At 36.9% G+C, this 13750-nt stretch overlaps 1 protein-coding gene across 2 annotated transcripts in view; it reads right to left on the bottom strand.

Annotated features, from left to right (window-relative positions):
• The window catches only part of LOC149802985 (cadherin-related family member 1-like), a 53196-nt gene that overhangs the window by 8468 nt on the left and 30978 nt on the right, over window positions 1-13750 (bottom strand). For both annotated transcript variants that reach the window (XM_089952516.1, XM_089952517.1), the window contains exons 8-12: window positions 13419-13430; window positions 9034-9159; window positions 2655-2777; window positions 1249-1327; window positions 203-330 (exon numbers count right to left, since the gene is read on the bottom strand). In XM_089952516.1, the coding sequence (XP_089808642.1) occupies window positions 203-330; window positions 1249-1327; window positions 2655-2777; window positions 9034-9159; window positions 13419-13430 (468 nt within the window). The remainder of the gene's footprint in view (window positions 1-202; window positions 331-1248; window positions 1328-2654; window positions 2778-9033; window positions 9160-13418; window positions 13431-13750) is intronic.

Genomic DNA, 13750 nt, shown 5'->3' with positions numbered 1-13750 from the left:
TAATCATTAAAAAAAATTTGTATAAGCCATATAAAGCATGACAAACACATAGATTATAAAATTGCAACATTTTAAATACTTCCATTTTCCTAAACCTTGAACAAGAGCTGAATTCAGCGAGTAGTTCAAATCTTATTTGTTAGGAGCACAATATTAAGGTTTAAAATTACTAGATAATTATGTATATATAAAAAAATCTCACCTCAACTATGAAGTTACAAACGCCATGTATACGTTTCACTTCATCCATTTCCCAGTCAATTCTTCCTGCAACTACTACTTCACCCGTCGATGCATTTATTGCAAAGTGTTCCTGGCAGAATCTGTCGTCTGAAACATAAAAGAATATAATAAAATTACAGTGGAAATGTACAAAACGAAACAAATGAGTTAAATATTTTGTTACGAATCTAATACTCAAACGTTCCAAACCGTCATCAATAAAATGTACTGTTCGCCGTATATTCGTCTAGCGTACATCATGCATATGTATATATGCATGCATATCTCTGAGCAGAGGAACACATTCATCTCTCACTTTATTCTATTTGTTGACAACAATACAACTGTACGATGTTAAATATGCTGAATTTCATTTTCCCCATTGTCTTGTAGGAGCCACGCTTATCGGTTTTTGTTTCAAAGAAGTACATACTGTTATTGTCTGCAATTTTACACATTCCTTTCGATGTATCATATATGCATAGCTTTGAATTAAGATGACAGAAAAATGGAAATATTTTGCAGGATTGAGGGATCTACATTTGAAGAGATATCAGTAGATGACTTTATAAATGAGACTGGAAATACTATTCAGTTTGGTTTATATTAGTATTAGTCAGAAATGTTATAGTTTTGTAAGAACATTATTTTAGTCGCATCTAGAAAACGTGTACTTTGAATTACAAACGTGACTATTTTGTATGATTTAATTTACCTTACTTTTTCATAGTTTTATGTTGGTTAATGTGTTTTCTAGCTTGTATATCTTTGTGCATGGTGGTTATGGCTTGACTTGTCAAAACGTCACCAGTAAAGGAACATTACTGCATGGTTTTAAGTTTATATGTTACTACTTTGGTACAATAATATTGTAAAAATAGTACTCTTTTCTTTTTTGTTTCATATTGAATACTCATGCTAAGAACTTTTAAATCTTTTTGAGAAAACCCTTCTTGTTTTATTTGTGTTTAGATGGACGTTTAGAAATATTGTTTTTCCATCTTTCCACCCTTGAAACAAACTTACTTGGAATAAAGAGGTAGGAAATTGGGTTTGAAATACCAAGGTCTCCATCGATCGCTGTTACTCGAAGCACGAATTCATGCTGAAAATTGAATGTTTTAAATTTCGTAATAATTTGTTCATATTCGGACATATGATATAATATTCTCACTTATATAATATGTGTGATGATGTAAATTGAACGTTCGCAATTCCTTCGTCAGCAGTTGTATCTTTTAAAATTTATTATAATGATTAAACAATCTGAATAATGCAACAGGTGCAATTCAGAGAAAATCCAAGACAAAATGGTATGTCATTACTTCTTCAATTTTAAATATATGTAATGATAATTTTGTTTTAGTTGTACGTTATGTTAGTGATATGCACAGAGTGCCTTTTAGGTTTCGACCATTATTATCTTTGACGACACACGATGCTATGAGTAGTTGTTATAAGTATTATTGACAATAAAAGCTAAAGTGCACACAATTTTATAATCTTCTTGTTCAATTTTACTATGGCAACGTTTGTGACAAGAAGAATGTAGAAGGTCACTGAATCAACCAAAACCTTAAGTACAACAATATGTAAATTTTTTTAATAATAAAGAAATGATATCATTATAAGATTTAAAAATGGCGACAACACAAATAATTTAATACAATGAGCTATTGATCCACGATTGTTGGTACTTTCTGCATACAAGAAAGAAAACAGAGCAAAAAAAAAAAAGATGACACAATGAGTTTCCTGTAGATATGTCTATTTAAAAAAGCATGGACCAGTTTCCAGCTTGATTGTGTAATGATAGAGTTTCTTGCTAATGAAAGAATACAGTGTTTTTCTTTGAATTTTGCTTGAGCCAATGCTCTTTCACATTCCCTTTGACACAAACTTTTCCACAGGTAAAGTTCTGGTAGATTTTTTAAACATGTAGTTTTTTAAACATCGGTAAAATTATATACCGATCTATCTAAATAAAATTAGATGGAACACACTATAAAATACTAAAGCACTTTATGCATACATTCGATAATTTTATCACAGAAGGGTCCTTGTCCCACATAAATCTCGCAGCTCACACGAGCGTTCAATCCAAACTCGCCCTTGATTCCTCACATCTGAGACTGTAATCGAATTATGCGTTAGAAGAATTCTATACAATTGACGCCTTAAAATAGAGTACATGTTTAACAGTGGTAACTCTTATGAAATCTCACTAAGAAAGACCAAGTTCAATAGGGAATTTGCAAACATTCTATTTTCTTGGTGATTTTAATGAACATGATACATTTACCAATGTTTAGACAATTTCTCCATGCACTTTTGAAGGAAGGATCTTTAGCCTTGTTAGATTTGTTTTTCGCAAACGTATACAAATCGAATGTTAGCATGTATACTTTATATTTAATTACTCTTTATAATACCATGTAATTTCCCTCGGATATACTTTTCCAATAAGGTAACCCTACAAAGAACGGGGGCTTGTCCTGTACGTCCATGACGATGACTTTCAGATCTGCCGGGTCCGACGAAAAATTGCATGCATCCTATTACAAAGATAAAATAATCAACAGATAAGTTTATTTCAACACATTAAAGATATCATTATATATATATATATATATATATATATATATATATATATATATATATATATATATATATATATATATATATATATATATATATATATATATATAGTTACAATGATCTTTTTGGGATTCCATACTATGTCTTAAAATGTTTATTCGGAAAAAAATTAAATTGATAAATTGAATGATAAATTTGTATAAATAATATATATTAAAATTTAATATCTTTGTTAGAGATTGACCCATGATCGTTTAATCATAATCCTGTTGCAGTGATAATCTTTGACCGTTCAAGGATATATATCAATTTTATCTGAAATACAAACTTAATTCTTTTACAGTTTTCTTGCGCATTATGTTCGTGTGATACTACCTGAATCAGCTGCATTCTTATATCCAGATTTATGTCAGAGATATAAATTGTTTCATCCATGTTAGGGACTGAAGTTATGTATTTAAGTTGTTACGACTCTTAGGTCTTAAACTTAGTAAAAGAGTGAAGTAAATCCAACACGTATTTTTAAATCAACAAATAATTTTATGGGAATATTAGATGCTCTTTCAGTATTGTGAATTAAATCTCAGATAATCCTAAATGTTCTATTGTTATTGGCATCCGTTAGTCTCGAGAGACGAAGGAAGTGCGCCCATGAGAGATGTCTCGGTTGGTGGTTGTGCATCGTCTGCAAGAGTAGTTTGTCCTCGTCGGCAATCAGACCAGTGATCAGAACATGTCGTCAGCTGCACCTGTCTAGAGCGAGCTCTTCCCAGGTGTTGACATCGATGTCAAGGGCTTTCATGTCGCCCTTGCAGACACTCTTGAAGAGGAGATGTGGCCGTCCGATTGACCTTTGCCAGAGGCAAGTTTCGAATAAAGAATGTCTTTGGGGATCCGCCCGTCAGCCATCATACGTACATGGCCCAGCCATCTGATGCGACGTTGGCGGAGGAATGTGACCATTCTGGGAATCTTGGCACTTCAAGGATCTCGCTGTTTGTTACTCGATGGCTCCAGGTGATCCCGAGTATGCGTCGGAGGCATAGAATGTGAAAGGCGCTCATTATTTTCTCTTGTGAGGCATGCAGAGTCCAGGTTTCACTGGTGTACAGGAGAGTGCTTAGCACGCAAGCACGGTACCTGTAGATCTTAGTGTTCAGGGTCAGCATGCTGTTGTTCTACACTCTCTGCGACAACCTGGAGAGAGTTGTTGATGCCTTTCGATCTGCTTGTTGAGCTCAGCATCGAGCGGGAGGTTGTTTGTGATGGTAGAGTCAAGGTACGTGAACTGACTGACCACATCAAGTTCGTAGTTATTGATGATGATGCCTGGGGAGCCCGCGTCCTTAATCACGTTTGTTTTCTTTGGGCTGATGGTCAACCCAAACTCATCGCATGCTTTACCAAAGCGGTCCATCAGGCGCTGTAGCTCAGCTTCTGTGTGAGTGGCTAGAGCAGCCTTGTCTGCGAAGAGCATGTCCTTGATGGTTGCTTCACGCACTTTGCTCTTTTCTTTCAGTCGTGCCAGGTTGAACAGTCTGCCGTCTGATCGCGTGTGCAGTTAGATCCCTTCTGTGGACGTACCAAAGGCGTGCTTGAGCAGGACTGCGAAGAAGATGTCGAAGAGCGTGGTGGCAAGGACGCTGCCCTGTTTAACTCCACCGCGGATGTCAAAGGGTCTGGATGTTGAGCCATCGTACTGGACTGTGCCTTTCATGTCATCGTGGAAGGACTGGATCATGCTTAGCAGCTTTGGAAGGCATCCAATTTTAGCTAGGATTGTGAAGAGTCCGTCTCTGCTGACCAGATCGAACGCCTTGGTGAGGTTTATAAAGGCCAGAAAGAGGGGTCTGTGTTGTTCTCTGCATTTCTCCTGCAGTTGCCAGACGGAGAAGATCATGTCGATTGTGGACCTCTCTTCGCGGAACCCGCACTGCGACTCTGGATACACACTGTCAGCAAGCGTCTGCAGTCTGTTCAGGATGACGTGTGGGAAAAGTTTACCCACGATGATGAGAAGGGATATGCCCCTGTAGTTGTTGCAATCGCTTCTGTCGCCCTTGTTCTTGTAAAGGGTTACGATGTTGGTGTCTCTCATGTCCTGAGACACTGCACCTTCATCCCAGCAATGGCAAGGAGGTCGTGCAGGTGTGTGAACAACACGCTACAGCCGCACTTGATGACTTTGCTGGGATGCCATCCTTCCCTGGGGCTTTACCTAGGGACAGTTTCTCTAAAGCCTTCTTTAGTTCGGTTACAGTAGGTTTCTCGTCCAGTTCGGCCATGAGAGGGAAGTTTTCAATGGTGTTGAGGGCATCGTTGATCACGTGGATTCCACCCAACGCTCCATCTGCTTGCCCTTGTTGTGGGTAATATCGCCTGCGGCAGACCAGTGGTGCTGTCACTTTCGTCGTGGGACCCATTGCTTTCTTTATGCCATCGTACATGCCTCTGATGTTTCCGATATGTGTTGCTGACTGGATGTTCTGACAGAGCTGAAGCCAGTATTCATTGGCACACTGCCGTGCTAATCTCTGCACTTTGCTTCTGGTAGACCTGTATGCCTGTAGTGTCTTCTGGCAGGGTGATCACTTGTACTGCAGGTGAGCACTGCGAAGCTCTTGTATGGCTGGCATGAGTGTGGAGGAGTTAGCCTCAAACCATTCATAGTTCATTGATTGCTTCTTACCAAAAACCCGTGTGGCTGTGCTGTACACAGTCTCTCTGATGTGATCCCATGGCACTGTCGTTGGGAGGTTCTGAATCAAACGTCTTGGAAAGAGCATAGATGAATTTTTCTGCCTTGTCTGGATATGACGTTTTGCTCACACAAATGCGTGGTTTACCCTCTTGCCTAGAGCGGTGAATCTTCTACGGCTGAATCTTCATTTTTCAGCACACCAGCGAATGGTCGGTGTCTCTGTCAGCGCTGTGGAAGGTACGGGTAAGAAGCATACCCTTCATGGCAGAACGTCTTGTAATGATCAAGTCCAGCTGATGCCAGTGTTTAGACGGGGATGCCTCTAAGGCACTTTGTGCTGTGGCTTTGTTTGAAAGAATGAATTGGTGATGCCGAGGTCGTGGTACGAGCACATCTCAAGCAGGCGCTGACCGTTCTCATTCATCTTTACAAAGCCAAACTTGCCAAGACAGGAAAGCCAAGAGTCATGGTCAGCACCCACCCTAGCTTTGAAGTCGCCCAGCAAAATCAAGTTCTCTTCCTTAAGAATTTTGTCCATGAGCGAGTATAACTCATCGTAGAACTCATCCTTGGTATCTGTGGTGGCGCTTAGTGTGGGAGCGTAAACGCTGATGAGGTAGACAGGCCCGGTTGTGGTGTGGAGGCGGAGGGATATCAGTCTTCCATTTCCTTGTTGGCAGGTTCTATCATCCCCAGCAGAGTGTTCCTGACAGCGAATCAAACACCAAACTCTCTGGCGTCTTCGACGCTCTTTCATTGCTAGAAAAACGTGTAATTCGTTTCTCTGAGGAACCGGGAATCTGGTAGTCGTGTCCCCTGTAGCGAGACGATATCGACCTGGAGTCTTGCAAGTTCCTCGTTGATGACTGAAGTAATTTAGTACATCACTCATTGTCTGGAGATCATATGAAAGCCCAGTCAGCACGGTCCGGACATTCCAGGTACCTAGCTTGAGGATTGGAGGTTTCCTTGTTGGTTTTCTATTGTTATTTCTTGGTGCAGTAGTTGCAGTCCGCTTGTCAGGTACTCACGTACCTTAAGCCTTACGCACCCAGCAAAGCAAGCGAACTGTGGCGGGACGGCACCTTATTGGCTGGGGGCTGTCCAGTTTGAGGCGGGCAGTAGCTGTCCAGTGAATCTGTTGGTCTCTCCCACCATCAGAAGCAACCCCTGGCGTCTGGCTCTACGCCAATCGAGCGGTGACTTGTAACCGGTAAACTGCTGATTCCCATGTTGTGTCGACGCTGTAGAGCGAAGCTGAAGTATCCTCTCCAGGGCGCAAGCCTGGGCAGGGTGATATGGAGAATAAACTGTTGCCCATGCAGATGATTCCATTCTCCACGCAGCTGATGGATCCAAGGGAAAGGACAAGCCGATACGTCATGGCACCAGCTGCGTCTCAGGAGTTGCCGAGATGACACTGACATGTCCTACAACAAGTCCAAAAGTATACAATATACCGAATGAATTCCAATAGTCTCGAATATCCTGATGTAACACAATGATGCAATCCAGAATATGTTTGAATGCCTTCAGAAAATTCAAAAGTAGTGTCCAAATATCAATGATTCCTTTAGTAATTCCAAACAATATTTTAAATAAATAATTCATCTTGAATAATATATGACGTCAACAACATTAACTGCAAACTCTGATAACGGATTCCCACAGCCTGGTATAGAACAGGAACGAACTATTTGTTTAACAAGTGGATATTTATACACATTTCCACTTGACCTATAGCGTAATAGAATGTGAAGGTTTCCAATGGAAGAAACCACATTCAAACGGTTGAAAAGTTTGTCCTTGAACTCGTCCTACATTCCTACGTGACATGCTGTTTACATCTTACAACCAGGGGCATATTACACAGTGCCAAGGGACAATGAACTTATTAGTGAAGGCATTGGTTTAATTTACGTTGTTTTTATATAGTAGAAATACCATCAGGTTTAGCCTCTGTATGCTAAAGCGAAGTCGTATAGAGTTTTAGAAACTTCAGATGGCTTTTGTGTTCATTATTTTTCGTGCTGACCCATGGGCCCTTATAAAACGGAGACTGACTCTGCTCCATACATCAAAGTGAACAAAATGATATCGCCACAGTGGCGATACAACGTTTATCGCAACAGTACCGATATCACTTTCGGAAATAATTTCTTTGTCTATATTGGAATGTTATCTGCTCTTATATATGAAATTCAGACCTGTATTTTCATATTTATGCATATTTCATTTTTTAGTTCTTTTTCTTCTCTCACTCTCACTCTCGCCTCACCTCTTTCCTTTTCTCTCCCCTCCACCAGGATGAAAAGTTCTTAAATTTATGTCAAGACCATCTTGTATACATTTATATAATCAATGAGAAGGCGCAATCAAGAAAGTTTAAAATGATCGCCAAACAACTGTTATGTATATCTGTTTGTGTTTAACTTTTATCCATGATTGTAGATTGCAAGGGTCAGTTGTAAACAACATAATACCTATTTATTTTTTGTCACGATTATAGGTTATATTTTAAGAAAATGATCATTTGTAACCACGATGTTTACTTGGAAGTGGTTAGGACATTGGTTATTCCCTTGGAGAAACCATAGTCTACTTGATATTGATGAGAATGATTCGCTAACATTTAAATAAATTGACCTGACCTTGTTAGCGAATTTGATGGGAAAAGGAGTGTTGATTGCACCCGAAATTAATTGATAATCCAAATTCAAGTATTGCGTCTATTACCTAAATAGACATCAAGCTTGTCAACACACACGCACAGACACACACACACAGAGACACACACACACAGACACACACACACACACAAATTCTTGTAGGAATACGGGAGCAAACAAAATCAAAAATATTTTTTTATATCTAAATCCCACGATCATTAAAATTTGTTGTTTACTGCATCAATCCGTTCAAGAAACGTGTTATAAAAGAAAAATAAATCTTCATTTTGGTATGAAAACAGTCATTAGTTTACAAAATACACAATTTATATCCACAATGTAAATATACAATGTACAATCTAAATTTGCAAAAAATCGTTGTCTATTTCGGGACTTCTTTTCATTACTGTTGTAATGAAGTCACTAATCACATTGACACAAATAGGACAAACACATCCAACATAAAGGTTTGCACCATAACATAAATAAAATAAAATTAAAATCTACAGTTTTCCAGTAGATTAAAGGAAATATTTCATTCGTAAAGTGGAAACATTTTGTATTATCACTCGTGTCACACTTGACAAAACAATATTTCCAATTCACTCGTGAAATATTCATTAAATCAAATCAAGAAACGTAGATATCCTCTATATACTAAGCTATCTGTAACAATTAGGATGCTATGGATGCTAGTGATTTCATTTTAATATTCGTTTTCAGGGGAACTGCAGACCTAGACGGTGATACATTTAATCTAAAAGAAGAATGAATAATGTAATACAACTCTAGGAGGAGAGATAACTGTAATTTACAGAGAAAGAGAAAGAGATATTTACATACATGCGCATAAAGAGTAAACTGGTAGAAGTGATTTTCCTCGTAATCAAGATCTTGAAGAAGGTATATACTGCCACTTTGCGGATCTATGCTGAACGTCTTGTTGTACTTTTCCCTCCAATAGCTAGACTAAAATCAGAAATGTGTTCAATACATTTCATATAGAAGTAAACTTCTGACGTAGATTAATGTCATTGTGAAACATATTTGATTGTGTGAACTAAAAAGATGTTTAAGCAAACGTTTGCTTTTGAAATTGCTTTGCGATATATAATTATAGTCCCCAGTGAATTAGATAGAAGAGCGCACAAGAGAATGCCATCTCATGAAGCATACACGTCGTTCAGAGAGAATACTGATTCTAATAATATCAATAAGCAAGATTGTATAATTTGTATCCAGATGATATACGGCTAACACCCACTACTGTAAGAACACTCAAAGTTCGGGTGGTTAAACAGTTTTTAAATCTAAGCCATATCGTCTGACCTTCATATTAAATACCCTTATCATGTTATCCATGAATGGAGCAGACTATTAACCATTTAGTTACCACTTAATTGCAGCTACATATGTTATTTCCTTAATTTTTGCGCATTCCGAATAATTATGAGGCTGACCGGTGAGATAATAAGATTATTAATGGAAGTCTAAATAATATGTTTTCGATAATAAAAATACATCAATCACCAAAATAAATCTTAAGTCACTTGGCTATATTCAAATTATACAGCCTTCGTGGAAAAATTGCTCAAGATTATTTGATTATTTCTCGTGGGAAGAAAATATTCAGAGAATTGCAGGAATTTAAACCGTAATGTTTAGTAACTTTGCACACTATCCACCTCCACGCCTCCCTCCATTCCTCCCTTCTCCCCCCTTTCTCTCTCTCCAATAGACAATGCATATGCCGGGCAGCCATGTCTTATTAATCAATGAGAATACTATATGTAGGTCTATCTTAAGTTTTATCCTCTTCTCCAGAAATCGCTATACACAACTAACATAATTTCTCGCGATGACTGTTTCATCGTTTTGGAGAGGGAAATACTGTTTAGGTCATACTACATTTTAACAAATTCATTCTAGGTTTTATATTTAGTTTTACTTAAAGGAATTATCATAAATGTCGTTATTTTGAAAGATTCCTATTCTAAGGCAACTGATCACCAAGTGAACTCACTTGAGAGATCAAGTGTTTCTTAAAAAGGTTTGGAAGGCAATACTGTCAAGCTTTTGGGGCAGAAATTAATCAAATAATACCAACGGTAACGCAAGCAGGATTCGTGGCAACTTTTCTTTTCGATGGGACATGTCGTACATCAGGTAAATGGACGGTGATTGTTATTCAAACGTTATTTATGTAGCTGAAAAATAATTTACCTTGGTTCGTTTGAACTACGCAAGTCAAGCAAGACAAATCATTACTCTTGTAAAGTGATCAAATATATAATTTGTTTTGAATGCATATTTGCAGGTTGAAAATATTCTTCAACTTTTTACACCATTTTACCTATATCTATTGTAAGCTTACTTACTAAAACCAAAATCATGTAACTTTCGAATGAAATATGAATTCATTATTTCATTCATTTTGCGCATTCCCTCAGCAGGATTCATTTGAATAATTCCCCTTTAAATTCATGTCCTCTCTTGCGAAGAGTAATAAGTGGAGATAACTCAGTGAAAGTCTTCTTTAGTCACCAACGCCCGAAATGTGATAAGGTAATAATTACTGGTGTTTATGACATGTACCTGCTCTTTCATCGCCGGTAATTGTCACAATGCTACATTTACTGTTGACACAAGTATTACATATTGATACCATTGCTGCGACATTTATGCTGACACTGAACCTGTTTGCGTCATAAATTGTAATAATTTCTGTAATGTTAAAATAGTTTCTTCCGTATATGTTAGAAAAATTTACCAATTTCTCTATGTCAGAAATTTAAATTATTGTTATATTTTATCAGAACATTTGCGAATAAATTGATAACTGTCATGTCTTTCTGTCCTTTTCCGCGTGTCCATCTGTCAATGCGTATATTCCCCATGTAATATTGTTATATATATTCAACTTACATTGTTTGTTAGTTAGTATTTTATTTAATCTTTTCTTTTTGTTTCATTATATGCTAATACATATCATATAATTTCCTGTGAGTATGGGTTAGCTATTAGGGTTATAATCTCAGCCTATGTCAAGGACATTGTGTTTACCACATTTTATATTCTAATTATAACCAAGATTTTATTTTGTAAACATTCGGAACCTTCTAGAAGGTTATTTTCCATTAGGTAATATTTGTTTAAAAAAAATGCTTATTGCGACCTGAGGCTATGTTGAGGAATATATAATCTTGTTTTTCTAAAACGTATTCGTTCGTACTTTAAGCACTGATCAGAATAAATTGTAATATTATTGTGTCCAGTAGTTCATTTGTGCTGGAATTTCATTTACCAATATTATTTATTCCCTGGAAATACAAAGTGCACATAAAAAATAACACTATGTGAATTAAAAACTTGAATATATTGTGACATTTCAAATAAGGATATGTTCTTGGATTGTGTTATTGTGATCCAACAAAAGATTGTTGGAACATCACCAATACACTGGCCACCACAGGAACATCAACGCTTGCATTGGACTTAACCTGGAGCTCAACTAACGTTTATTCAGAACTTCAATCATTATGAGTTGTTTCTGTAATTTCTATGATTATTTTTTATTTAATTTGCAATACCGTAAGTTCTTGTAGTTTAAAAAAATACATTTTCGCTTCGTATTCTAGGGAAATAAGTTATTTGTTTTACAAAGGTTGTTGCTTCTCACTCTTTTTTTATAATCATTTTAAATATAGAGTCATTATAAAAAAATTCGCATTATACTAACTGAGAGTGGGTGAAAACATTAGGTATGATCTTGTACGCAATTAATTAATTGACAACGAAGGTTTTGGAATTGGTAGTGATGTAATCAACTTCTCACTTTCGTCGGTAGGTACTATAAAATCTTGATTTATACTTTGAACTTCGACTGAGGAAGGATAGTCATTTTGATAAAATGCTTTTCGAGATGAAAATGCAGATCTACTCATCATCGACTTCATAGAGATATACAAGGGTGGGTTTTAGCGAGATATTTGGATGAAAGAAGTTAAACAATATCTAATCCCGAGCTTGAAACTTTTCTATTTATTTTGATAATCTTCAAGGCAAGATGAATACAATGAAATAAACTTAAGAAACAATGCTAGAGTGTTCAGTCGTTTACGAAACGCAGAAGCAGACAAAGACCGCCTAGTCCGTAATTTTTAGGCTGGGGGCGTTGAAGGAACACAAACATTTACAAAGGAGACTAAGACTGTCACAAACGTCAGTAAATCACAAGTGAGATTTTATTGCAGTACAGTATGCAAAGTTGTTTGTCAATGTGACATTTGCAAGCCACATCACTTGCATACACACCTGTACAAGTCTTAAACAGAAATTGTGACATTCATTGGCAGTACTGTTATAGAGAAAGTAAATATCACAAACGCATATAAATTCGAATAAGAACCATGAAACCTAACCATACATTTTTAAAATGTGTTGTTCCTAGCGGCATAACACAGAAAAAGTACGTATCCATATATTCCTGAATTTCGGAACCCTCTGAACAAATATATGCATAGAGAAAGAAATATACTATTCATTCTCATAAAAACTGACGCAACTGAAAGGCTGGCGTCCGGACTAAAAAAAAAATCAGAGTACCACATACAACGGTCCATTGATCGCAACAGGGTCTGATATAACGACTGGAATTTCCAACAGAGAGAGAGAGGAAAATTGTTCTCTGAATTTTAATGATATTTGCTGTTGAAATTGTACCAATTGCACAGCAGTAGTTGTCGCAATTTATGGCTTTTAAAAGGTACACCGTCCACAATAATGTCACAACAAAAGTATGTCGCAAATGTGTTTTTATTTTTATTTTATACAAAAGTCAATGCTTCTTTCGTAGTCGCCATTTATTTGTGATAGAGTGACCGGCACGTGCGATTACAGTCAGTACATGTCCGAAACGTTATGACATTTACTGGTGTCTGACATTATCAAACGGTTTTATATGCATTCTTGATCAATTAATTTTCTACCTGCTAGAGAATCAAACATTACTAGTAAGACACACATGACTCAAGGCCGATAATTTAGTAACAATAACGTCTAACATTTTCTGCATAGCAGTATCCCCGTTCAGTTATCACACTTGCGTTTGAAAATGAAAACAGCGAAGAGAGACAGAATATGTTGGAGCTTTAAGTCCGGTAAAGATAAAAAGACAAAGAATTTCAAACAACGAGAGAGAGAGAGAGAGAGAGAGTTCTTCTTCTTACCTCTGTCTTCGGCTGTAAAAGTATAATGTTATATGAGGAAACTGATAAACTTTAAAGGATCAATTCTAATATTTATTTTTATAAATGCTAAAAAAATATATACAACTGTATTAAGCCATTGTTATTACCATTTATGGGTGACATATATTAATGTACTATCACTTGCATACGCTTTGTTAGAGGAATTCCAGCTAATTACATTACCTGTATGTCTTGAACTGTAAATTCAGCAAGTTTATTCAGAAAGTAAAACCATTAGGAAATCAAAGCGAGAGAGAGAGAGAGAGAGAGGGTCCAACTGTACGTAAAAGGCAGCATATCTATACACACAC

The sequence above is a fragment of the Sinohyriopsis cumingii genome, chromosome 3, assembly GCF_028554795.1.
Source record: "Sinohyriopsis cumingii isolate HCF-2022 chromosome 3, ASM2855479v2, whole genome shotgun sequence".
Lineage (NCBI taxonomy): Eukaryota > Metazoa > Mollusca > Bivalvia > Unionida > Unionidae > Sinohyriopsis > Sinohyriopsis cumingii.
This window is presented reverse-complemented; position numbering and strand designations above follow the sequence as displayed.